The sequence below is a fragment of the Strix uralensis genome, chromosome 3, assembly GCF_047716275.1.
Source record: "Strix uralensis isolate ZFMK-TIS-50842 chromosome 3, bStrUra1, whole genome shotgun sequence".
NCBI lineage: Eukaryota > Metazoa > Chordata > Aves > Strigiformes > Strigidae > Strix > Strix uralensis.
The window spans coordinates 92,307,258-92,334,664 of NC_133974.1; the positions used below are offsets into that span (position 1 = coordinate 92,307,258).

Genomic DNA, 27,407 nt, shown 5'->3' on the forward strand with positions numbered 1-27,407 from the left:
TTCTTCCTCTTAAAATCTGACAAATAATGCTTGCCAAAGACCTCATTTCAGGAACGTGGGCTGCTATAAAAGGACTTCAGGGAACTGTCATATTGCCACACAATGTACATGACTTCTTGCCTTACATATACTGACACCTGACAGAAACTGCTCTGGTTACTGCCATAAGGTATTTGGCTCCATCACCTAACCTGGTGAAACACATGTCACATCTCTAATAAAGCATGGAGCCACTAAGAAATGTAATGTGAGACTGGAGCTTGTTTAAATGCAGAAGTGAAGTTACTCCCCTTTGGAGAATTCTACTGTATCTGTGAAGTTGGCACTTTATTCCTTCACATCAATATTTGAATCACAGCACTGATGACTCCTGTTACAGTGGAGTCAAAAAAACCAAAGTTCTGCGTTTTCCTAGCAGTTTCTGCCCTGATTTATGCAGAGACAACACAGAGAAGGGATACACACAGGCAAAGAAAGAGAGCCTCTCATCGGAGACCTGGAGGTGAAATATGAGTCACATAGTGACATCTCTTTTTCAGAGGGAGCTGCAATTCAAATAACAGAGTTGAGTCTTGAATTCAAGTCTGTCCTACTGCTGTAAAAATTAAAATAATTTTGATAGCTTTAGATTATTCCCACCTTACTCCCTGGCTTCCCTAGCTCTTCAGGGCTGTTGCTGTTTCCCCCACCTTCTCCAGCTAAATTCAGCAACGATCCAGTAGATGTCAGTTAATTATGGTAAAATATAAGAATCCATCCACATGTACTATCCACAGCCATCAGCATTCTCTTTTGAACAGTGTTCTCTTTTGAACAGACATCAAGCTCTATGTACTTCTTGTTGCAAACTGCCCTAAAAATACGGTTGCAAAGACTACAAATACAGGCCAGCATGCAACAGAAACATGCATAGAGGGCCATGTTTTCTCATTTGGGCCCCAATGACTCTAGCTACATCAGAGCAACATTGCTTGGAGACAAAAGGCATCCTGGTCAAGTCTTGCTGGTTGTTCGGCCAGGGTCCAATGTCTTATTTGTTAAATGCCGTCAGTAAGTCTTTCACATAAAACCACTACAAATTATATTCCAGAGAGAAACAATATTAAGAAAATAAAAGCTTTTTTTCCATCCTCTCTCATATCCCACTCTTGAAGCCTCTTCTAAGGGAATAAAGTATTTTTTACAAAAGCTCTCCAGCAATCCCAGAGTCCTTACTGAAACAACGAGATGTTTCCCCTCTCTGCACTTCAGTGCTCTCACACTGTGTTACAAACTGCAGCATGCTGGTTAAAGCTTCAAATTGTAGGTACGTACGTATCTAATTCCCTCACACACTTCATTTCCCTACCTGCTCTATCATTTATGAGACATATTCTGCAAAAGGATTTTTGCAGAAGTATTGTTTTCTTCATGCCAATCTACTGCTGCAGTGTTCTCTATTCTTTTGGAAGAGGAATGGGGTTTCTGTATTTCTAGGTCCATCACATCAAGATAGAGGTAGCTTACAGAGGGAGGAAAAGGGGAAAAAATAAAGGGAATGTATATGCTTATACTGAATTCTGCAAGACCATACAGCACCCTGGAGATACACATACACTGCTCAAATACAATTACCACACACGTGTCTGCTGTTATGCAACAGTGAAGAAACAAAATTGCAGTTTTTCCATGTGGAGCTATAATTACGTATTGAAAACACAAGTTCTTCCTGGCAGTTGTTTTATTTTCTCACAAGATTTAATCAGCACTGATTTACTGAGGTTTTAGTCCTTATTTTGTCTGGCTTGGGTGCTGCTTTGCACTATTCAAACTTTAAAAAGCCCAAACATATATGCACTTGGCCATTTTTATATTACAAATCCCACCAACCTAAAACAATGTTTAAAAGTGAAATGCAGGTACGCACAATAGTGAGTTTTCTTTAATGTGCACTGGCTTCAGCATTATTCTTTGTGACTATTACACAGATAGTCAGAGAGTTCTGTAATGTTTTGAGCAGACTTATGTGCCTCTGGCTTGATGCATTCATGGCAGCTAACTAGCTATCCATAAATGAAGTGCCTGGTTTACGTGAGTTGTCCAGGTTCCTTGCATGGTCAATACAGGCATTCTATTAGACAATTCCTCTTCACCTACGTTAGCCTGGGATGAACACTCCTCTCTTTTTCTTCTTTCTTTCCTTCAACTACAAAAGGAGCATACACAATTATACCTCGTGGATGGCTAAAGACAGGTGAGGTAAATCCCATCACAACAGCTTAACCACGCCCCACCTGAGTCAGTCTGCACCCCTCTATGACTCAGGTGAGACAAATGGAAAAGACCTGTTTTGTGCAAGACACAAAATTGTGTCCTGGAGCAATAATGATGAAGAGGAAATTATACCCTTTCCCTAAACACACACAAGTACAGTCTTTAATTTGAAATAACTTTATTAGAGTAAATCTTATGCCATGTTCAGTGAAATGGAAACATCATTCCTACTACACCAACTAACTTTATTAAGCATTCTCTGTGTGTGAGCAAGCACAGACAACAGAAACCCTGGTGTAGCACGCTCTAGTGTAGTGCGAATTTGACTTCTACAGTCAAGGTTATTCCAAACAGTGCAAAGCATATCTGGAGGTCCAAACAAAATCAAGTACAAAGAGACTGTAACTCATCAACTTCAGTAGAACCATGATTTCACTTAATGCATGTTTCAAGAACAGTACAGGACAGCAGAAAAATAAGAAAAACAGCTACTGCAGCAAGTAATAGCTACAACAACAACAAAATTAAAGAATGAAGATTGCCCTTGCCCTACAGATGATTTCCAAACCTTAAGTGAGTTTTGGTTTCTTTAGGTCTCCCAGGTTCTGACGTCAGTCCCCAAAGCAGCCTGAAAATTCATAAGAGCACTGCAAGGAACACTGTGTTTCCACAGAATATCAGGTTTTAATGTATTGGGTCACTTGAACATCGCTCCCCAGCTGCCACACATGAGGAGAGCTAGTTCCACTCACTCAAGTGTGGAAGAACAAGAGCCTGAGGAACCATCAGCCAACTGCTGAACTGCCCTAGGGCTGGAGGGAAGTGGGTCACCACGACAGATTGGTCTCTGTCAAGGAGAGAAGACCACTCTTCAGTATCCCAAAGCTAAGAGATGCTTGTCTCAAACAATCTCTCCTATAGATCTGTCAAACAGCAAGCTCTCATCCATTTATTTCACTCAAATCTGTACTAATACCAGAGATGGAAAAAAGCCACCCACAGAGTTAAACTGCAGCTGACTGGAAATTTCATACCCAGCACGCTCCTACCAGGCCTCTTGTTCCTCTGAAGTCCAAGGCAGAAAATGTGGTTCTTCCCTAAATACTGGGAAAAGGGATTTGCTAACATCCCTTTCTCTTCCTTAGCCTAGGTTCAGAAAACCATCACATATGAACTAAAATGATGGCTGGAGTTTGGGTTTTTTGGTTTTGCCTTCTGTTTGTTTTTGATGAGATGCAAACCCTGCCCATTGACATCTTTTCAAATTCCAGGATGTTGGTACCACGGAAACTAACCCACTTGGACTCAAAATTCAGCCAGGATTGACTTGCAGCCCTAAAAGATTTCCTCCTCCTATGTTGTGATGGTTTAATCCCTGCCAGGGTCTGAGACCACACGGGCGCTGCCCCTCCCGCACAAAGGGAGTGAAATACAAAGCCCCGGGCTGAGATAAGGAGAGGTTTAATACAACAGAGCAACAGCAACACAACAAACAACAACAATAACAATAACAGTGATAACAATGAACAGAGCAAAGTATATACCGATACAGCAGTGAGAGAACTGGCTGCGCCAACCCACTCGATCACCGATTCTTCCCGAGCTCACACCAGGATGTGACGTCAGCATGGTATATGAATAACCCGGCTAGAGCTTCCCCCCACTGCTGGGGAAACTTAACCCTATCCTGGCTAAACCAGGACATATGTTTTCTTGCTAATAGCTCACTGAAGACAGATCACACAATTGTCTTCCATAAAGGAAAATCATCCCATTGATCCAGCTTCAGTAAAATATTAATGGCACCTACTTAAACATCCCCAGAGAGTTTCTTTTTCTTTTTTATTACAATATATTAATGTAAAACTGTATTAAATAATTTTGTAATGTTTTGACTTCTGGAAGAGATTAAGTAACTGGATAGCAGTTTTAAATGCTGGCTTCCAACACAAATATTCTCTTCTTGCCAGCTGAGGAACCAGGACAGTCTGCACAGGCATTTAGGCATTTATCCAACTTGAATTCCCTGGACTTTTCACTTTCCAGTAAGGGGAGCAGACTTACAGAGCACACAGACGAAAGAACTGGGTCAATTTGTTCCCTGATGTAACCCAAACAGATACTGGGATACACCAGAGATGAATCCAACACATGTCATGTAACCTGCAAGAACAAAATCCCAAGAGATCTAATTTTTAACACCTCACTAGCATTTATCAGAGGCTCTCATGCAGTTTCACAAATACGTGCTGTTTGGTGTCAGTCCTGTAATGGCAAGTAGCTGTAAGTCTTAACTACATGCACACTCCATTTTAAAAGCTATTCTAAATATTTAAACACTAAAAAAAAAAAAAAAACCCAACAACCAACCACAAACACACAATTATAAAGGATTATTAGATAATTGCACCCAAAACTCTAAGGAAAGAAAACTAATTCCTATATACCATGCACCACAGGTCAATTCACTTCCAATAAATAATTCTTGCTGATCTGAAAAGCAAAGTAGTTTTCACTTTTCCTTAATGAAAACAAAGCTGAAACTTGAAAGGCTCTAAACACTGTACTCACTTTAAATCTTATGAACTAACCCAAGTATATATTTAAAACATTAAACCTTCCCTAAAAGATATGTACTTAACAAAGCCTGTTTCTGTCACAGAAGGCTAAGAACAAAAAGTTTCATCCACCACCAAAGACATTTTAAATGAAAATTATTTTGCTGCAGCTGTTTTTCTTTGGAATAGTAACATCTCTTTTACATACTAAACACTGGTTTGCTTTGCTTACTAGATATTTTAAAGTATATTCATTACAATTATACAGTATCCATCTTTTCCTAACATCATCATCAAAGCTACCCTGGAAAAAATTACCACCCCGTAGAAGTTCATATCAGCTCTGGAAAAAGGAATATTAAAATAACATTTGGTAGAGTTCTGCAGTTATCCATTACTAGTGGTGTTCAATTATGTTTGTTCAATGCATAAATAAATAGGGTTTTTTTCCCCATTGTCACCTCTGCAAAACAAACCAAAAAACATTAGAGCTATACGTGGCTTCTTGTATACACAGCAGGTCTCGCAGGCAAAATTTTGCCCATTATGACACCTATGATTGGCGAAAATGATTGGTGAATATCTTGCCTACCTGATTGTGATACCAAAAGTAATTTTCTAACAAAGTTGAGATGATACACACATCAGAACAGAATATTCCTGGTTTGTATAGCTCTACTGGCTTTATAATAGTAAGAGAAATAAGAAACAGCAAAAATTGGTTTTTAGACAAGGTGGCACACAATTGTTACCGGCTCTGCATCAGACACAAACCCCCACTACTGCAAGACAGTTCATCCCTCCTGCTGGAAGGTGCTATGACACTTTGCATCAGCTTTGGATCTGGCCCAGCAGGAATAACTGCTAAGAAACTTGGTACTGCCATACCGTTGCTCGTTGTAAAGGACTGTGTTACACTGAGGAAGGTGAGAAATGGCAGTCAGAGCCAAATTCTAGCAAAACTCCACAAACCAAATAGCTTTTTCTAGTACAGCATGCGGTCTCTATATCTAGATTTCAGCCTTCAATAAATCTTCTCCATTTGCCTACCCTATATGTTTAACCTAAAAGTCTGTTCAACTGATTGTCATTTGTGAAGATGAACTGGAACGCTGAGTTACAACACTTGAAGCATCCCTTTTTATAGTCTCTATTGCTATACCTATTTTTTTCAGTTTGTCAGCCCAAAAAACAGCACTAGAAGATAGTAATAAGACCCCCCAACATTAAATGGGGAGTGAATGAGAAATGTCTGACTATACTAGGAAGACTTAAGTACATTAGGTTTCCCAAAAGCGTTACCAAAGCCTAGAAAGTATCAAACACTAGTTATCTTTTTTAACTGCACTGCTTCAGTAAAAGAATATGTGACTAAAACTAGACAATAATACCCCTGGAAGCAAAACTTACAAAAGAACAAATACTGTGGCCAATCCTAACTTGATCCCAAAGTCAGCTAGGCTAAATGTAAAAACTAACCATCTTTCCTCAGTCATCCCTTTTGTTTCTTTAATTTCCTCACACTGAACAACACAGTCTTCCCAGCTTCAACCTCTGCTAGACTAAACAGAGGGTCTAAGAGAAGCATTATCACTGCATCTATGGGTACCAGTATAGAGAAGGAGAAATAAACGAAATTTTCAAGCACCCTATCATAATCCCTACCCTGAAGAAGTATTTGGAACCAATGTCCCAGCCAACAGTCTAACATGAAACACCACAGTTACAGAATAGGACCAAGAAATTTGCCACAGCTTCCACAAGCTCCTGTGACTATCTACATCACATGCATGGCCAAAACCTGTGTTAGTGGATCAGCACAGAAACCTGCTCATACAGTCTGCTAAAACTACTGAGGATATCACCAAATTCACTGGGCTAGGATTAAGATCTAGCTTCCACAGTAGAACCTCAAAACTAATGTTCCCAAATGATGGCCTCTTCCTGCTACTGAAAGTGTGTAATGACAGTAAGTTTTTAAGAGCTGACAGCTCCAGAAGTTAAAACAAAATGTTACTCAGTCCTATACTTGCAGTTATTTCTGCTATGAAAATCCAAGTGTTTTAGGTCACTAATTTGTCATGGCAGTCCCAGAAGGCAAGAATTATTAAAAAAAAGGAAGAAAGAGAAATCAATTCTTAAGTATTTCAGTGGCTGCATCTATTTAGGTGGATTGTTTCACTTAATAAACTGTAGGTAAGGTCATACCCTAAAGCAAATCCTAATCTGTGGCTTTAATGTTCAGTAAGGAAGCCCTGCATAGGTGCTGCAAATGTGGAACATGAGTTTGTAATGATACAGTGCAACAAACCACATGTATTAGTCAGGAAGTGGTGATTGTCACTAAAATGAAACAAGAGTAAAAAACCAGTGCAATAAAGAACAAAGTGAGGTATACTGAGATTACATGTAAAGTTTCCAAAAGAGGTAGCTCAAGTGAGAAATAAGCCATGAAAAACATCTGGGAGTGTTTGACAAATGGAAGCTGCAGTCAGCTGTTGCATAGAGCACAGTATAAAAGTGCTTAAGGAATGACGGGAGAAAGCGGTGCTCCTCAAAGGCAGGACAGCAAGCATACCATAGAACAACCTTCAGCAACTCACTTTTGCATAGCTAATGCTGATATTCAAGAATACAGTGTGATGAAAAGTAAAATGAAAAGCTCTTTGAAGAAGTTGGTGTCATTCCTTATTCAAATCAACTGAGAAAAAAATGTAGTTGCTGAAAGCTCTTTCAAAGTTACATCTATGATCTGAAAAAACTGCTGAAAGGTTATTTTGAATTAAGTCTTGTTGCAGATAAAGACAAAGTGAAAGGGTGCAATGTATCACCACAGCTCCTTCTTTCCAGTTTGCAGGCACTTTCTAGTGACTGGCACTGGAAGTAGCTGGAAAAAAACCCGCAGGGCTGGAATTCACTGCGCATTAGCAGTTATTATTCTGAGAAGCCTCCCAGTGATCTTTTACAGTGTAGACTATGCAAGAATATTTCCTTCTGATGAAAGATTCCTCACAGCACTAAAGATGAGGCAATAAGGATAGCCATCTGAGCCATCAAAGATGTGGGCTTAAGAATAAGACAAGTCTCATATTACAAGCGCAAGCACCATTTTTTCTAAAAAAAAATTAAAATTAATCAACAGCTAAGTTTGTAATACAATTATTTAATTTTTCATACATGAGTACTTATCACTATGTCATTAACACAATATTAAAAAGCATCTGTTGTGTTGGCATAACACAAATTGTATCTCTTGCAAAAATTTTCTGTGAATGATAGATTTTTTTGCCTGCATCTTTGCTGTGACTTTCTCCTGGAATTTACCAAGCCAGTATGGTAGCCTTGCTGCCACAGTCATAATCCCACAGCGTATAAGTGTATTTAATTTCAGTTATGGATGGGGAATAAAGTTACCAAAGGGCTACGTTACCAGCCCAAGGTCACCCAGAATGTTTGTGGCAGAATAAAGAAATAAAATAAAGGCTCACAATACCAGAGGTCACACTTCCTCCCTTCCAAATATCAATTACTTTTCATTCATACATTCAGATAAGAAATCTGAACACAGCCATGAGGGACATACAAACACAGCTTACTTAATGTACATGACAGGAATGGGCACCAGTTAACATCACACGTGTGGAAGTTAATTCAGGAAATGTAAATGTACTGCTTCATTTAGCTCAAAACATCCACTTCAAAAAACAACCTTTGTCTTAATTCCCACTATTTAATTTCAAATGCAGTGTCATTTTTCAGTATACTCAATTCATACATCAGATAAAAAAAAACAACTTACTGAATAGCACCATCTTCCATGTAGGTAATATAAAAAAGGATCTTGAGGCTTAAGTTCAATTGCTTTGTCTAGGTGCTCCTATTAGAAAGAAAATCAGTGTCACTTCAGATGACAGTTTAGCAAGTGTGTTTACATTCTAAGAAGTTTGCTGCAAATCATAAACAAATTCAGAAATCCACCTCTGCTGCATTTCTTTTCTAACATCCTAAAAATATTAACTAACAACCCCCTTCCTCATGGACGGAAACCATAAACAAAATTTTTTAGCAACTTTGCACAAAATGCAAGAAGTCATGCTGTATTTAGAACATGACTAAGCAGCTCTAAAGTTCAATCAAAAAACTCAAGAACTTTTGTCTTAAAAAGGCAACAACTTCAATTAAATTAATTTTATTTACAGTTAATATTAGGAAACTGTCACACACAAAATCAGTGAGAATGTAACCACTCTCTTTGATAGATCTTACATGCCAACTCCCATTTCTTCCACCCTGGAATATGACTACCCCAATGAAATGGTACATGACACAACAAATTGTTACTATAATGTGAAATCCAGAAAATAAAATGGTTCCGGTTATAGTGAAACCATAAAACCTAGAAAGTATCTAATGAGGTGCTTCTTCCAAAAACATTTTCATTACAGCTCATGACTATCTTTCTTTCTCTCTTTAATCTACTAAAGAAAGCTCTTATTGCTCAACCTGAGTTTGAAGAAAAAAAGAACTATGTTATTTCGCACCTAACTACCATCTGCCTCTCAAAATAATTTTCACTTCTAAGGTTTCTTTTTTTCCCCCCCAGATATCTCTGTTTTTCTAATTAAGCCAGCCACTAAAGTATCTGTTATACAGATTCAAGAGCCTGTTATTGTATCATTTTGTCCACAAACTATTCAGATAGGAGCTATGTTTCGATGCTATAATTTTCCCAAATCCTTAATATTTCCAAACGATTCACACGGTTTTCAGTAATTACTTGTGAAGTGGAAAACCTCCCTGAAAAGGCTAGTGCTAACACTGCAGGCTCTTTTTAAACTCCATCCTTAAACAACTACAGCACTTTTGTTATTTGTCATTTTCCCTTCATTTCCAGCTTGTCCCAGTGCCTGGGGCTTAGCTCACTTGGCACAGCTCAGATGTAATTAATGCTCTCTCATAGGAAAGCTCTGCCACACTCCAAGCCCTAACATGGACATGATGTGATAGAGACCCATGCTGGGCATTCCCTGGGAAGTGGAACATGTCTGCTGCCTCTCACTGACACCCAGAAAGGGGGGACACCGGCTCGTAGGGCAAGGGATCGAAAGCGTCTAAGCAGTGCCGAGGGCAAGGAAGGGGAGAGTAGCACATGTAACACAAACTGTTAACTCTAAAAAACACAACTACCTTTGAAAGGACAGTGTTAAAACTAATATTACTTCTTACGGGTGACATGAGGGATGATTGCAGAACTGTGTTAATTTATCACTTAATATTTCATGGGTTTATTTTCTAAACAGAACTGTCACTCCCTTTTCTTCCCCCCTTTGACTGCAAAATAAACTTGAAATCTTAATGCTGTTCCAAGAATCCTACCTCAGTTTTTATATTCTGGAAGCATATCATCTATTTGCATACATAAAAATAACGTTTTCACTTTAACATCGGCACCAAAATAGACCTGTGAGACTGAATTACTGTGTTGGAAAAATCTGTCTTAGACACTATGTAAAGAAATAATTTAAAGGAATATCTTAAAACCAAAACCCTACAAAAACATACCTTAAAGAGATAACCATTCCTGATTTTGTTTTGTACACTTTCAAACTGAGACATATAGCCACACATAATTGCAAACCTGAGAGGGGAAAAGAAAAACACACACACATACTTTTCGTGATTTAAATAAACCTTTGAATCAAATTACAAAATATTTCAATACCTAATCCACAGATTAACACCTGTTTTTCTTCCATCTTGATGGCTGGATAGAAGTTTGACATGAGCTGTACATATTCAGGAACAGACAAAAAACCAAACCAAAATTAAACAAAACAATAATGGAAACAAGAAGAAGTTTAAATGACACTGTTTGGGTTGTCAGTGAAGTGAAGTGAAGTGAAGTGAAGTGAAGTGAAATGAAGTGAAGTGAAGTGAAGTGAAGTGAAGTGAAGTGAAGTGAAGTGAAGTGAAGAAACAGGGATTTCTCCTCCAAAATTTCTACCATTTAGATCAGAGTGTGACACCTCCAAACTCACTCCAGCATTGACAGCAGCTTAACTGGACACATTGTGCTCTGCATTGCAATGCACCGGGAACATGAACACCATCAGGCACGGTACCTCGCCCAGGAAGGCAAATCCTTAGGGCACACTCTGCAGGGAGTTGTGTGGATCTCAGAAATCGTTCAAAGCTGTCTTCTACCCTTCTCAAGCATCTTGGTGCATTCCTGCACCTCCAGCATTTTTAAAATATCTTTAAAATTATTTAAAAATATACACACGTATTCTTCTCTAACAGGATCACTACTACTATTACTAGCTGCCTCTTACTAAGATTATTATTATTACTATTATTATTACAAACTGGGGACACTGAGGGCGATTTAAAAAAAGTGAGATAATTTCTATTAAAATTTTGTATTGTTAAGCAGGTATAAATGAAAATATTTTCAGAGGTCCCTACTTGTAAAGATTCAGATTTCCTAAGCAACACTGTTGTCTTATCGGCACTCCACCTAAACTTCTGTTGCTTTTTCTTTAATATTTCCTACTATGTATAAGGAGTCTCCTACACAGATGTCAGTTGTACTTTCCTTGGACCTATTTCCATTGGTATTAAGACAACTTTGCATTTCTGTATAAAACTAACAGAAGCACCAAAGATATATTTAAGCAGCATAAACTAATACAGATTATTTCTCTAAATTTTTCAGAATTTTGCTTTTGTATTAAAAATTTTACAACGCAATATCAAATTAAAACAAAAATTAATCCTAAGGGAGGAAATCAAGTTGAAGTTCAGAGGAAAACGTGGAAGTTATGCAAGAAACTTACCGAGCTAATTGTGGTAACAGACCCACCATGTGTATGGTGTATGGCACGGACAGTTTTTAAGCCTTAGTAAACCTCAGCTTTCTTTAATTTCTTTATAAAATGTAATTATTCAAGCTCCAGTGAATCCTCATTAAAATGTCACTGCTTAACATAAAAGAAATTATTTTGCTGCTTACAGTTATAGCTAATGATTTTAAGTTAGAAATACTCATGCTCCAGGTTGTTACTTTTTTATTCAGTAAGTGTTCCCAGGTACGGCGTGCGAGTCAGCATAATAACTACTTCAATTTGTAAGAGCTCCAGACAGACTGTCAAACAGTGTTGAACTGGACGTATGTTGTGACCAATGTGCACTGAACAAAATCCAGCTAATGGCACCACTACTTCTGACAGTTAGAGCTGCAGGGGGACCGCAGTTCATGTGGGAACGAGCTGCAATTGAGGGAAAAAACAAGGGGTGGGGGTCAGGAAAGTTCAGGTATTTAGAAAGAGGGGGAAGGAACTGAAAACTTTATTAGGCTTAAGTAACTCAGGCAACATTTCCCCTATTCCCTTCACTCATTAAGTGCTAATCAGATAAACTCAGCATACCATAGCTAAACGGATTGCTGCTACAAAAGAAAACAATGAAAAGCGAACAAGCTAATCCAGCATCTTGCAGTATTTCCTTGTCTGTGCGTGACAAGAAAGAGGGCCTTAGTTTAAACCAGTTCAAAGAAAAATTTCTACTTACAGCTAAAATCTCTGGGGAGGGAAATCCCAATAAAATTTTCAACAAATGAAAAATAAGCTAACCTACTAACTTTAAATACTTTTTTTTTTTTTTTTCAAGAGAAAAATAAGAATGTCTTTCATGCATTAGTGGGGTTTTCTTTCTATGTTATACTTTTGAATTAGGCTAGGCAGGCAATTGACATAAATCAATTATTTAATTTTTGGAGTTCTATGGCATTTCAGATATTCATTTCACTTCTAAAAAAAGGTGGGGTTTTTTTTCCAGAAAATAATTTTTAGGCGTTTTAAATAATTTTCATAGTTTAAAAAACAAAGCAAACTTTATTTGCACTAAGGCATAGGATAATATTAAGAAAAAGATCAGCGAAAACGAGGAAAGAACTAACTAGAAATGATTCCATCTGGTTTTTGTCATTCAACCCCGAAACCATCTTTCCAGACTTCGGGCCCAGCCCTGGGAAAGCGGAGCCCGATCCAGGAGCGCGGGAGCGGCGGCGGCAGAGCGGAGCTGCCCGGCGCCCGCAGCCCTCCCTCTCCGCTGACACCCGCCCCACCTCGTGGTGACACTCGGACACAGCAGCCAGCCCCAGGGCCTGGGACTTTCACGGGTTCTTCTACAGCGTCACCTTGTGCGCTATTATAAAAATTGGAGGGGGAATGAATAAAAAAAGTATCACACAGTAATGTTCAAATATCCTGTGAAACAGGTAAAACGTACGTATCTTTTGTGAGAACAAGTGATACTGGCTTTTCTCACAACCGCTGCCTGCCTTATGCCCTTTGAACATCAAGATTAAAATACCGCTTACAGTACCTTCACAGAGAATTGTACCAAGTGCTGCAAGGAAGTGACCTAACTGCTGAGCTAATGCTACTCCTGGGTGATGTAAAAAACCAGCCACAGATGTGTTCATCTAAATGAACATAATGATCATAACCTCACTGAGACAGACACAGCACTTCTGTTAACATAAAAACATGTTACTTCAAGGTGGAAGAAAAGTTACTAAAAACAGTGTAGAAGCATAGAGATTAATTACCCACAATACTCCTTTTCTAAGCACAAACACAATTGAACTAACTCAGTAAAGTCAGCGCCATGTCCCTTTGATACAAACAATGCCACTGGAGCTCGGACTCACAAGAAACCACTGCTGACAGAGATGGATGCCAAGTGCCTCCATGGCCCTCATGTAGAGGGGTCCAGATCAAGGTGGATGAGTGTTTCCAGAATTTCTATATGTACTCTGACAAGATGAAACTGCAAGGGGCATACCTTACCTGCTGCAAAAGGAGGAGCAGCAGGTTGATTCAGTGAGTTTTATCAAGTACGTTCACAAGCAATCTGAATTTTAATACCAAAAATGCAGAGAGATGCCACCAACACTTAGACCCTGGCAATCACAGCTTATTCCATATGAGATGGATTTACGGAAAAGATTTAAAGTCTCAAATCAAGATTAAGCCACATTAGGACACTCAAATATGGGAAGTTTTACCTTTTCCCTGATAAATTTCACAGGGCCAAAATCAGAAATAACATGCATCTTCCCAGGCTTGTTCCTCCCTCTTCTAGATCCCCTTCCATGTATCCCAACTCCAAAAAACCCTCTTATTTCACATAGACTTTGAAAATATGTGGGTACAGGGCTTACATTTAGAAGTCTAGGTCTCCCTTTTAGCAGCCTAGTATCAACAGCAAAGTTTTTCTTAATTGCAATTGGTATGACTTTGTGAACAGGAGAGTTTGTGATATTTACTAATAACAGAGAACTTAGTTCATCTGTTTCACACTGATTTTTCACTCCTTCCTCTTCATCTGAGCCACATTTAATGTGTAAGATAGTACAAGTAAAGGCTAATGTGTGGGTAACACGAGAGGCCCAGTGAAAAGAAAGTTCATTTCCATTCCAGTTCTAAATGTGTTCCTGTGTCTCCCCTTCTCTGCACAGCTCAGTGCATCCCATCTTATTTCTTAACCATCAACTGCCTCACCAGTTTCACGCACTCAGTATTCTGACAATATCTGCAATGCAGCCCGACCCTCAGACTTTCTTTTTAATCTGACTTCAATGAGCTATCATTTCCTCTGTAGGGAGATTTTTCAATTTACGTCACTGTTTATGACCCATTGCATTACCAGTCCAGAGATCACAGTTTTGCTTACTTAAAATTGTATCACTTTCCTACCATGGTATTCCATCTATTAAAAAGTTTCCATGGAAAAGTAGAGTATCAGTTTGATATCACCTTCCTCATGGTGGTGAGGGCACGGAAAGCAGTGGCTAAGAATGTGAAAGACTGCCAATATACAAAGTAAAATGCGCCAAGGTGCAAACTGAAGTATTTAGGTGGGGTGTTGATCTTTTTTTTTTTTCCCTTTGGTTTGGGTTTTGTTTTCTTTTCTTTATTTTTTTCTTCTTCTTGGAATACAACTGAGTCTACATTGTAGAAATTGGCAGAAATACAGTTTTTATATTAAAAATTCACCAGAGCACCAAAGCTGAGCTCCAGGGAAACATCAGATGTAGCGCACACACTTGCATAGGTGATGTTTGCAAAAACACACGAAACACTCAAATTTTAGTTAAAAAAACACCCAAAATTAAGGGCATTTAAGAATTCTGGCTTAATAATTTATTGCAACACCTACAATATACCAAAACAAGTAAAAAATGCTGCTGTTAATGCATACTCACAGAAGTTCACCAGTAGAACATGTGGATGCCATGTTTTGCATTTCTGAGGCTGTGGAACCTTCAATTATGTTAAATTTCTGTCTTCTGGAAATTTAACTTTTATTTATATAACAGACATTTTTAGTTGTTATAGGTGCAAATACAGTCTTGAAGAAATTAGCAGGATATAGTCTTCACAATTGTAGAAACAGAGTGAAACAATAGCTTTCAGAGATAGTAACACAACAATTCTCCTTGACAGAAACATAATGGGGATCACTAGGCTGCCAGTGTTATTTCCTCTGTGACCATTCTGGCAAAAACCTTGTAATAAATAGATCATTTCACATTTCAAACCTAACTCCTTTGCACTTTACATGAGGATGCTGTAGTGTTTCACCAAGGCACTGCTATTTCAAGAACCTCTTCCCAGGGGATGAATCATACTTCTCCTCACAGGCCTGAGCTCAGTCCCTTGCGAAGGGCTACTGTCATAAAAGTGACAACATCTGCTACCTCCCTTCAGTGAGGAGGGAAACGCGCACCGAGGAGAAAGATCAATAGATTGAGAACTTGGAGAAGAGAACACGAATGCCCCGAGGCATAGCAACAACATTTCTGAATTGAAATATTCCACTGACCTGCCCTACAGAAAAAAATAACAAAATGAACCAACCCCCTCTAGACTGTGATTTCTTTTTTTTTTGCACGTGAAGTGACTTTCATCAGATCTAATCACTAACCCCAGCAACCACACAGTCCTAATGCATGACCTTCGACCATTCTCTCATTTAAATGCCCTAACCAGAAATACACAAGAAGCTATGCATGCCTCTGATCCACTTACTACAGAACAAGTTACAGCATTTCAGAAATAGTTTCTGAATTTGCCTTGCTGTATTTGAAATTTTAAATTATTTTTACCCAAATAATTAAGTAATTTAAAGATTATTGGCAAAGATTAAGCATAATTAACCACAAAGATTGCTGTAAAACTTTTTTGTTCTTCCCATGAATCAAATACAGGGCAAATAACTACTAACCTGCAACTTTGTTATACCAAGGTTTGACTGAAAGTATTTCTGCACAAGGTATACCTCATGTAAAGTAAGACTGTATGACAGAAACAGATGCTTGTAGCTTGTGAGTTACCTGTCTCTTCTAAGTCTACATAACAGATAATTAAGGGCAGAAGGTTACAAGTATTTAGTCAGAAACATGGTATGGATTTAATTTTAAAAGTTGTCAGTAGTTTGATAATATCCTTCCATAAGAACTACATTTTTCCTGCTCCTGCATAGCTGCCCACATTTCTGCAAAATAACCTAGTTATATGGGTTTAAGAACTTGACTTTGTCATGCTGGGTAGTAATATCTCTTCAATTTTAAATGTTAATCCATTCATTGAATTCCAGGAGAAAATTCTGGTTGGGTCAAAATAGTAGTAGACTTTCTTAGGAACCATCTTTTGAGCAGTTCTCTACCCTGTTATGAGTGAGTTTACCATCTTTTGTTCACAAGACGTATGAGTTAAAAGATTCTATATTTCTTTGTGTAGAAACACAACTTTCTACATTTCTGAATACTTTGTACCTCTCAAGTAATACAAAACACCTTCCAGCTAGATACTTCACTGTTACATACAAGCCTCTCAGCACCTTTGCAATTGTTGAGGTTTGAACTCAGCCAGCAGCCAGATGCCACGTGGCCGGCCGTTCACCTCCTCTTCCCCCCTCTGGTGAAATAGGGGAGGGACAAAAAGAAGAGAATTCGTAGGTTGAATAAAAAGAAAGAATTTACTAAATATAACAAGAGAACAACAGTAACAATAGTGAGTCCAAAAAGAAAACGGGTAAAATGCAGCATTGGCTTACCGAGCGTTGCGACCGCCCCCCCCCCTGCCCCCAGCAACAACAAGACCCACCAGGACACAATCTCTAGACTTCCTCACTGGAATATGTTCTATCTGGGACCACCACTTCTTCCATTTTTTGTACACCAAGTACAGCAAGTCCACTCAGAAGTATAAGTCGTATTAGCAAATCAAAGGTTCCCTAAGTGTCATTTCTAGCCCAGGCACAAGCTTAGCACAAAATTATATGTGAACATAAGGGTCAACATTTTGAATTAGTCCTGGAAATGAATAATCTCTACAGCTAACAAAAGCTAATATGATTTCTATGATTATACCCTTCTCCATTTTTTGGCTTACTAATATAGGTCAGCCAAAACATCCAAGCAGGTAGTTCCAAAATTGGCTCAATGAAGGCAATTCATTCCCTTCCCTTGTGTTTCCTCTCAGTGAGAGACTGTCAGCTCTGGAACCCACTTCCATGGACAACCCTGGCCTTGGGAAACTTGTTCCTGCACTTCTGAGTAAACCACATACCCACAATAGAGAAAAGTCCTGGGGGCAGCTGTGGTTCAGGGGGAGTCTTCACTTAAAATTACTAGGTTTTCACTCAATAACTTCAATCTAAATGAGGCGTGCTATATGACTCCTATCAGCAGGTAAGTTCTATAGAGTAACCCAAACTTAACGGCAGCACTAAGTTTGTTTGTGGCAAACAAATCAAACCTCAATGCAAATAATGATCTTCCTAAGTAAATGTCATGAACACTGGCCACAACTAGCAACCTTTCTGTTCTTTGCAAAGCCTGTACCAAGTCCTCCTCAGCAAAAAAGGAGGTGCAGGGTTCTAGGCAACAGCAGAGAGGCCTTCTGGACCTCTTCCAAACTCTTGAAGAAAAAACAGCAACAAAAATAAAAACTCACTTGTTTTGTAAAAGAACTTAAAAGGGATTGTTTAGTTTTTAAATAAAAACTCTATTAACATGCCTCTACATTTTGTGTTTTCTGTAATTGTAAAGTTGTAAAGCAGTGTCATCCGAATTGTTTGCATAGCACTTCCAATTAAAATCTGGATGACAAAGATGCTCCACAGTCCAAGATGAGCTGTGAGGATTCACAACTATCATTTGGGAATCACTGACCCACAAAAAGATTTTGTTTGAGGCTTGGGAAAAACAAGAGGACCTGTCACTGGCTGATGCCAACTTTTGCATGCAAGTTCCTTCACAACTTGAATAATTGACACTGGCTGAACAAAGCAACAAATCACTTAGAATATTTACTCTGCCTCTCTTTAGGGTGGTCATACAAATAATAAAAGGTTACAGTTATGTTTTTCCTTTCCAGTGTTTCCATTCACTTCAGTTTTTTTAGAGGTCACCACTGAAAAAATCTGAAGGTTTTTTGATCTCATTGGCAACTGCAACATTAAGTATGATCACGTGTTTTCAAAAATCTGGATTCAGATATGAAAATTATTTGCAGCTGCAAAAATTCATTACCAAAACCAACTGACTACTTAAAGATATTTTGCTCTGTTCTTTCTGCATATATTTTATCAAATTTAATTTGAGGATGAATATTGGTTACTTGTCAGTATTCTGATCAGTAAGTTGGCCAGTTTTATTGTTGATATATTTTATAAAAAAATATAGATGATCTACTAAGAAGATATATGGCATTTTTTTGTTCTTAACTGAAGTAAATATGAAAAGCAAGGCAAGACAGCTGAACTCTAGGCCTGCATTAGCAAGTTTGCTCATGAGGCCATTCCACTAAATCCTCCTGGTGGAGACAAAAGATACATTCTATTTCCCAGACAGTTTACAGCAGTTTCACAAAACAGGAAAAACTCTGCTCTGAAAAAGGGATGTTTTTACCAGTATACCTCCATCTGTACTAGGGTTTTACCGGAACAGTTATTGTCAGTCAGGGTGTGACAACAACATATTTATGTGGTAAACAGAGCTTTCAAGAAGCAGGGATAAGCTTCCAAAAGAAACTTTCAAAGAGGTCTATAGTCCTAATCCTTGCTTGACAGGCACAGTGTGCATTTCTAATGAAGAAAACTAAAGCATAAAAAAAGTGTGATGTTATAAAAAGTTCTACAGAATAATTATTAAGAGACAATATTCAAAAATGCAGCAGCAAATTACTCTTTTTCATGCAGAGGAAAGGCAGAAAATAGTTTAAAAGACTAATTCACCTCCAGGGAGGTGTTATCTATTGACTTGAAAATCCCAAAGTAATTGACCCTAAAAGTGAAAATAAGAGCACATGGCTAAGCTAGGGATATTGGATGAGTGTTAAAGATATGAGAACTGGATGGCATATTTAAAGATATATCTATCAGAAATGGTAAATACAAACTGAATTGGCACTCACAAGAGACATACGAGGCAATAAGAAGAGGTTCTATAAATACAGCAGAAGGAAAAGAAACATAAATGAAAGCAGAGAACAATTAGCAATAAGGAAATAATGACAAAAGATGAAACCAACAAGGCTGAATTTAATTTCTTCTTCACTTATATTCCCCCTATCCCGAAGGGTTAACTGTAAGTATAGAGCAAGGAACAGGACCAGGAAAAGAATAGGCCTATCATTTAATCCTCATTCATTTAGTAAGCCATAACATATTAAACAGTTTAAGAGAACATTAGAAATAATGCATGAGTGGGCAATATAGATAGCAGCTATACCAAACAGGAGTTGTTTGGTATAGCAGCAAACCTCAGTTGTGCTGATAGGAAATACCAAAACCCCTCAGAAATAAGAAAGGACAGATTAGCAAGAAATCAACTAAAACTTTCCTTAATCAAGGTCAGAAAATGAGCTTCCTCATCAGTAGCTAATGCAGAATGAGATAACCTTACATGAAAAATGAGAAAACTGTCTAACAAAGAGGTGGTCTTATTTTATACAGGCTAAGATTATTTATCTTATACAGCTTAAGAAAATTTTATGCTGGCGGTGAGATGAAAAGGAAGGATTTTGGACTGAGACAGCATTGCTTTCACACTGAGCTTGCATTCATGCTGAGCTTCATCTGTGTATCTAATCTCCCATAAGAGTCAATGGAGACCCTGTTCAATTCACAGGATCCCTGCCCAGACACAGGTGCCTGCTGCCACTGGAGATGTCCTAGAGTTTCCCACCACTTCCAGTTGCTGGACTGGAAGGGCACAGACCCCCAGAGATCCTGTGTAATATCTGCCACACCATGCAAATATCCTGGCATATCAAACAGCATGTGTTGCCTATCAACTCTCCATCCCCTATCAGTGGAGGACAAGTCCCCTGCTCATGTGTAGACACATATAACGGAGACAGTATATTTAGGTGTCAATCCAGAGTTGGGTACTGCCCTTCATCTCTGAATTTAGGTAAAACTGGTATGCCATTCTTTAAGTGACCACCTGCTAGTGATCCTAGTATTTTTGTGCAAATTTGTTCTATTTTTTTTCTTTTAGTTTTGTTTTGTCTCTTATTATTATCCTTTTTAACTATGGATTTCATATTACTTTCATGTATTATTTCTTCATGCCTTAACTGTATTGCACTGTTTTCTGTTCACAGACAGTCTTATCTATTTATGATTTTAGGCAAAATTCTGTTTGCATACAACTTTGAGAGCACAGTTTCTACAGGGAAGATTCCCTGAAGTCTTATTTCCCATTCATGGAGATTAACATGTAAAATAATGTTTAGATAAACTGGGTAAATTTGCATTAGCTAGTCTCAGACAATCCAGATCTGACATATATCTGACTACCAAAGTCTCCTGAGTAATACAGAAACTCCCAGCAGAAAGGAAAAAGGTAAACATAGTTGTTATCTACAAAAAGGAAAGGAAAAGACAGGGGTTACAGACAAACAAGCCTAACCTGAAAACATTCCAGGATAAATTTTTCTATAAGTGCGGAAGCATACAAAACAGTTAACACAAGTTTGTCACGAACAAATAGTATCAAACAAAAATATTTTTATTTTCTGACAAGATAAACAAGCCTGGAATATTAGAGGAATGCAACAAATGGGATATATCTTGACCTTTATGTGTCCTTTGACTTTGCCCTGCCTGATGTTCCTCAAAATCTAACCATGGAAATATCATTTTGATTAAATCACCTGTAGAGATGGTTGCAGAACCAGGTTCATGTGAACCAGTTTTGTGCTGGGTCCATTGTCTTCCAGTAATTTCATTAACGAAGTCAATGATTTCAAAAACCCCACAATAAACCAAAACACTTTTAAAATAAAATTGTAATCTGGGAGGGGATGCAAGCATTTACAAACCTAAATGGCCTCAATAAACCTAAGAAATGCTCTGAAATCTACATGAAATCAATGAAATGTGTGTAAAGTACTCTACCAAGGAAGAAAAAAGAAATGTACAGTTAGAAAACAAGTCCATCTGGTTAAGCAGCAGCACAGCAGAAAAGGATCTGCTAGGACCACAGACTGAACAACAGTTGGCAGCCTAGACAAAAACATACAAATGCCTGTCTGGAGTATAGAAGTCCAATCTGCCCAGTATTCAGAGCCTCAGTTAGAGCAGCCATACCAGTATGGGGCATCATACTTTAAAAATCATGCATCAAGTTAGAAAGACTTCAGAAAAGAAAGACAAGCGGATAAAATATTCAGAAAAAAATATTATATCAAACTATTCAAATCTACACCACTAGAAAGCCACCAGTTCAACAGCAACTGATAAAACCCTTACATTCACTTGCAACCCAGATACAAAAAGGATGGAAACTGTAAACCATACAGAAATTCATTGACTGTTACAAGAAGCAGTAGCTTACAAAACATAGGGTTTTCCTCTTAAACCTCTCAAAGAGGCTTTCTGAGCTAACCTCTGGAACACATCTCCTTCCACTCGTAATTCTTCCCTTGCTAGATATGCCTGCCAGTACAAGATCTCACATCTGAAGTCCAGCAGACCACCTACATCTCCCTGAACATGTAAGCTTTTATCAGCGTAGTTTCTGCCAGATGAGTTGTATTTATACTAGGAGATTTTGCCAGTCTTCTGGGCTGGGGAGGTAGGGGCAGGATGTCTGCTTGCATGTGATTTTTTTTATACACATAGCTCTAGCTGAGAGGGGTACACCAGCATTACCCTGAAGAAGTGACCATGGCTGTGGTCAGGCAAACAGCAGAAATGGCTGTAAATTGCTTTCAGCAGGTGTTCAAGCTTCACTTCACCTTGCACTGAGGAGTGATGCTCAAGATGATCCTCTTCTGTTAGTTTTGCTGCCACGGTGGCAACTTCCAGCTGATAGGAATTAACAAACAGCTGGGTAAGGCCAAAAGCAAAGGCTCCTATCTTAAACTACCACATCATAGCCACCCCGGGGCCTAGGCTTCATTTCCAGGCAGGCATCATCATTACTTCCAAGACATGGGAAAGAGCAAATGCAAATCTCTCTGTGACAGTGAAGCTTAGTCAAGATTCCCACGGCACACCACTTCTAGCACCCCACTGTTACAAAGCAGATGTTTGGATCACTAGTTGTTATAAGCAGAAGGAAAAAAAGCATCATAGAAATATGGTAACACTCACAGGAACACAGTGTGGAACAATAACATATCCATCTTTGAAGTTTAGGAGAAAGAGACCAAGCCAGAGAGTCACCTAATTAAATGAAAACATCTGTGTCTAATCAAGTATCTAAACCTGAGCTAGCTGACATGTGCTCCCTTTACTGGTAATGGAGATGTTGTCAGCTGAACCTCAGGAAAAATTCATCTCACCCTAATGCAGATGGGCAAAATGGACTCAGATGAACTGCACTCCAGAAATGGCTACTTCTTTTTCAATTGTGAGGGGAGTGTAGGATAAAAGGGTTTGGTTTAGATATGTAAAAGTTAAGTGAAATCCCACCCTAAATGTGTAATGACAAAATTAATGAAGGACATAGAAACCAAAATGGAAAGGAAAAGCTAACTATATTAGAAGAGAAATCAGGAGCTCAGTAAAATTGATTAATAAAATAGTAAAGTGAGGAACTATCTGCTGGAACTCAGCAGAATTATCTTTTACCTTATAATGTTGATTTGATTAAAAATATTTACATTTGCAAAGAGTTTGCCAGTCCTGGCAAGGTCTACAAAATTAATCCAAGTGCCAAGCTTGGAGGAAAATGATATGATAAAACAAAAATTGAGAAGTTAATCAAAACTTCCATAGTCCTCTCATGTCTCTTTTTAATTATTAGATTTCAGATTATTAGAAGTAAAAGAAAGGATAAAATAGGAGGTCAAATCACATTATTTTGCAAAGTGTTGAAAGAGAAGGTAAATGGAAAACTATGGTTTCTCTGAGCAATAATATACTGGTTTAAGCAAATACTCCCTTCTACATTTCATGGTACATACTGAAGTATAGTTATCGAGTTGTTTCACATGCTATAGTAAATGCTTCACAGAATATGTCAATGTAATTTTTAGCTGCAACTGATGATAACTGAGTTCCATAAAACTATGAAAAGATATTAATGAATCATTTATGAAATTGATGTCAGACTGTAGCATGATAAATGTAACTTGCTGTGGGCACTATTTAGAGCCAAAGACAGCTGGGGTTTTTTGTTGGATTTGATAAATACATACAAGTTTGTAAAAATGCACATTTTGTCCAACTTACCACTGGTGACTCTCAGCACTCCTGGCATCCAGCTGAACAGCCTTTTCAGCTTTAATCTTTCCTGTAAACGAAATACAATATATTAAAGGATTTATTGTACTCTTCCACATTTCAGGCAACTCCCAAGAACAAAGCAACCTGATACACTTTAGCTGCAAAGAAGAAATTGCCTCCTGTTCTTGTAAACATTTAGATGGACAATGTAACATCCAGGCTTTACATCATTTACATACCTATACATACATATATAAATATGTGCATATATATATATATGAGTGCAATTTTAGTATTTTTCTCTTAAAATCCAACTCAGATGCAGCTAAATCAGGGAAAGACTGACCTGGACTGCCAAATGAGGATGTGTTGTCTCTAAGACAGAAGACCCTTAAAAGCAGGTTAGAGATGCACCTGTCAGAAGAACCAGCAAAGCTGTTTCCTGCCTTGGGCACAGGAAAGAACTAGTTGAAGTTCCTTTCCAGCACAAAGACTTCTATTAAGTTCCACTTTTAACTGAATAAAGATGACAGTAGGTGATTTGATCAAACCCATGCTCCCGGTAAGAAGTTCAGATGAGATGTTTGCTGTTTGCAAAGTCTCAGCTGCAACCAATTAAGCCACACTGACATTTCTGTATTGCAAGTTAACTTCATAAAAACAAAGAACAGCATACACAGTCCTCCAACCCAGCAGAATGAAAAAAACCCCATGAAACCACTGCCAGCTCCCCCGCAGTCACAATCCCTCTGCACCACTTCCAAAAACTGAGATGAAAAAGGCTGCCGCCACCCACCACTTCATGAGAATCAGCCAAACTAGGCTGGTTACTCAACACCTAAGACCCAATTTCATTCCATCATTCTTTATCTCTCCCTGTCTTTTGCTGTGCCATTATTATTCACTGGCTGACGTTACATGTAGTCACTGGTAAAAAGCAAAGGATCCAACAACAGAGTTTACTGTCATAGATTTAGTTTCTGTCATAATGCTCACTGCACTGCATGATTTCCATACAAAAAAGCCAAGCTGCTACTAAAGCAAAGACAATATCAATTAAGTAACTAAGTGCAAGTCCTCGTAAGTGTTTAGATGACAAAAGGATGGGACAAGGACCTTGGACAAGCTAAGGTTGGCTACGAAATATGTAATGACAGCACAAAGACATGGCACTGCCTTTAAGAATGACAAAAGGCAGCCATAACTATTTAGTCAGTGATGTTGTCATGGCTACCAGAAAAGTAGAAAAAGTTGCTGACAGAAAAGTAGTCACAAAAGTCAAAATAACCTGAAATTGAAATACACTTAGAAAACCTGAATCTGGTGCAGCAAAACAAGGAGAAGAATTGGAGAAACAAAGGAGAGAGAGAAGTATTCCCAGATACAGGCAAAAAGGATTATTGTAAGAACAGTGTGTTGATGGGAGGGGAGTGACACAGGTAGAAAAGGTGTAGGTTTTATTGTAATAAAGAGAAGAAGGCCCAAAACAAAAAGGGACATGTAAACTGTACCTCTAGCCAATATGTCTCCAGACAGTGAAAGAAAGGGCAATGCTTTTAAAAGCAACCAAAAAAAAGTGCTGTGAAGAAGAAAATCAGACTCTTGTTGAGGTTAAGCTGTCAAACAGGACACATGGGGAGAGATGCCTGGATGCAACACCAATTGTCACACACAACTTCTGTTTCTGGTCAACAGTTTTTACAGATTCACAAAGTTTCATCCCCACCATCACCCCAAAAAGGGCTGATGATATGCAGGACTGCTCCTTTGCCACAGGAAAGCAGAAAAACAAACCTTGACTTTGTCTTGGCGTTCATTTATTCCTCTCACTCTCCCAAAGATGTAATTAAGAAACTGTGCTGACAGCATCTGTCTTTTTTCACATTCTGTATCCATCCGATTCTCAAAAAAATACAGTATTTTAAGGCACCATCCAGAACCAACAGCTTTCAATTATGACCCACAGTACTTCTTCACTGACTTTGGATCTCTCCAGTGAGGAAAGAATGGACTGAAGTTGTATACTGTGGTAGTTTATTGCACAAAACATTATTATTACAGCACAAATGCTCCCATTTATTGGTTTGGAAATTTCTTGGATTGGAAGACTTGAACAAAGTTCAAAGCATGTTTCACTACATTCAGATGGTATTCTACACAAACATTTTTCCTCTGCTTACCATCAGTAACATATTTCCTCTTCTCTTCTGCATCAGTAGTCATCTCAAACAGATCTCCGTAAGCGCGTGCAAGTCTCCAAAGAAAGTCCACACAGTTTTCATACTGAAAGTAGAGGACAACTAGGTAATTAAACTGATCAGAATGTGATTTAAACAGTTTCCTTTCATAATGCTTAAAGCAGGTTATTGGAATATGGCATAAAATCTTTGGTTATTTTGCATCCTTCTATACTACTTTTAGTTTATGTGAGAACCAGATGACCAGTTTTTCACAACCAAAGGAGAACACCACTTTTGGAAATACCCTGGGCTGTCTAAAGAGGTTTTATTTCATAAATCAGTTTTAAAGTTCTTTTAATATAAAAAATAAAAAGGTAATCCAGTAGAGCACAACAATCCCTGAATGATGTGGTGTGTATTTTCTTTAGGGATGACACAAGTACCACACTCACTCACAATTAGCATCTTCCTGGGTATTTCAATATGTAAATGAAAATATAATCAGAACTAATGTTTGCCAAATCAGAAGAAACTGGTACACTGAATTAACCACTGCACATCAAACCACTTTGAAATTTTATCTGGAGTTATATATGTGCACAATAAAGTCAAAGGAAAAATTCACATGAAGTATATCAGAAAGGTATAAGCAGACTACAGGCTCATCGTTTGATGTCTTGAGAACACTTGCTCTGATTACTATTTAATGCCACAGGACATTTGCACACAGACCATTCTAAAACCAGCAAAAGTAAGTATCATTTATGTAGAAAAAAGTCCATGATCTTCCTTTGTTGCATGCAAGAATACATACATCAAACAAAACCTCAAAGTTATTGAGTCTGGATGGGATACAAAATAATAAATCATCCTGGACTTCCAAAGGGCTGACTTTGTCTTGTTTAGGCACCAGCTTGACAGGATCCCTTGGGAGATGGTCCTGAAGGGTACAGGGGTCCAGGAAGGCTGGGCACTCTTTAAGAAGGAAGTGTTAATGGCTCAGGAGCAGGCAGTCCCCAGGTGCTCTAAGAGGAGCAGGCGGCAGAGAAGACCACCCTGGCTGAATAGGGAGCTTTGGCTGCAACTCAAGGAGAAAAGGAGAGTTTACAGCCTTTGGAGGAAGGGGCTAGCCACTCACAGTGATTACAAAGACACTGTGAGGCTATGCAGGGCAGAAATCAGGAGGTCCAAAGCCCAGCTGGAAATTAATCTGGCTTCAGCAATCAAAGATAACAAGAAATGTTTCTATAAGTATGTCAATAGCAAAAGAAAGACCAGGGAGAGTCTCCATCCCCTGCTAGATGCTGAAGGAAACTTGGTAGCAAGTGATGAGGAGAAGGCTGAGGTGCTTAATGCCTTCTTTGCCTCAGTCTTTAATAACAAGACTAGTTGTATTGAGGGAATCCAGCCCCCTCAGCCAGATGATAGAGACTGGGAGAACGACCCCCCCCGCAATCCAGGAGAGAGTCAGTGACCTGCTGCATCACATAGACACACACAAGTCTATGGGACCGGATGGGATACACCCTATGGTGCTGAAGGAGCTGGCTGGGGTGCTCACCAAGCCACTTTCCATCATTTACCAGCAGTCCTGGCTGACCGGGGAGGTCCCAACAGATTGGAAATTGGCCAATGTGACGCCCATCTATAAGAAGGGTCGGAA

General features: G+C 38.6%; 1 protein-coding gene across 3 annotated transcripts in view; it reads right to left on the reverse strand.

The window, feature by feature from the left end:
• The window catches only part of RMDN2 (regulator of microtubule dynamics 2), a 54,046-nt gene that overhangs the window by 16,291 nt on the left and 10,348 nt on the right, over positions 1-27,407 (reverse strand). For all 3 annotated transcript variants that reach the window (XR_012628226.1, XM_074863349.1, XM_074863348.1), the window contains exons 4-7: positions 25,745-25,847; positions 23,571-23,631; positions 10,374-10,449; positions 8,611-8,688 (exon numbers count right to left, since the gene is read on the reverse strand). Coding sequence is in view for 2 of the 3 variants with exons in the window: in XM_074863349.1 (XP_074719450.1) it covers positions 8,611-8,688; positions 10,374-10,449; positions 23,571-23,631; positions 25,745-25,847 (318 nt within the window). In the remaining variant the exon portion in view is untranslated. The remainder of the gene's footprint in view (positions 1-8,610; positions 8,689-10,373; positions 10,450-23,570; positions 23,632-25,744; positions 25,848-27,407) is intronic.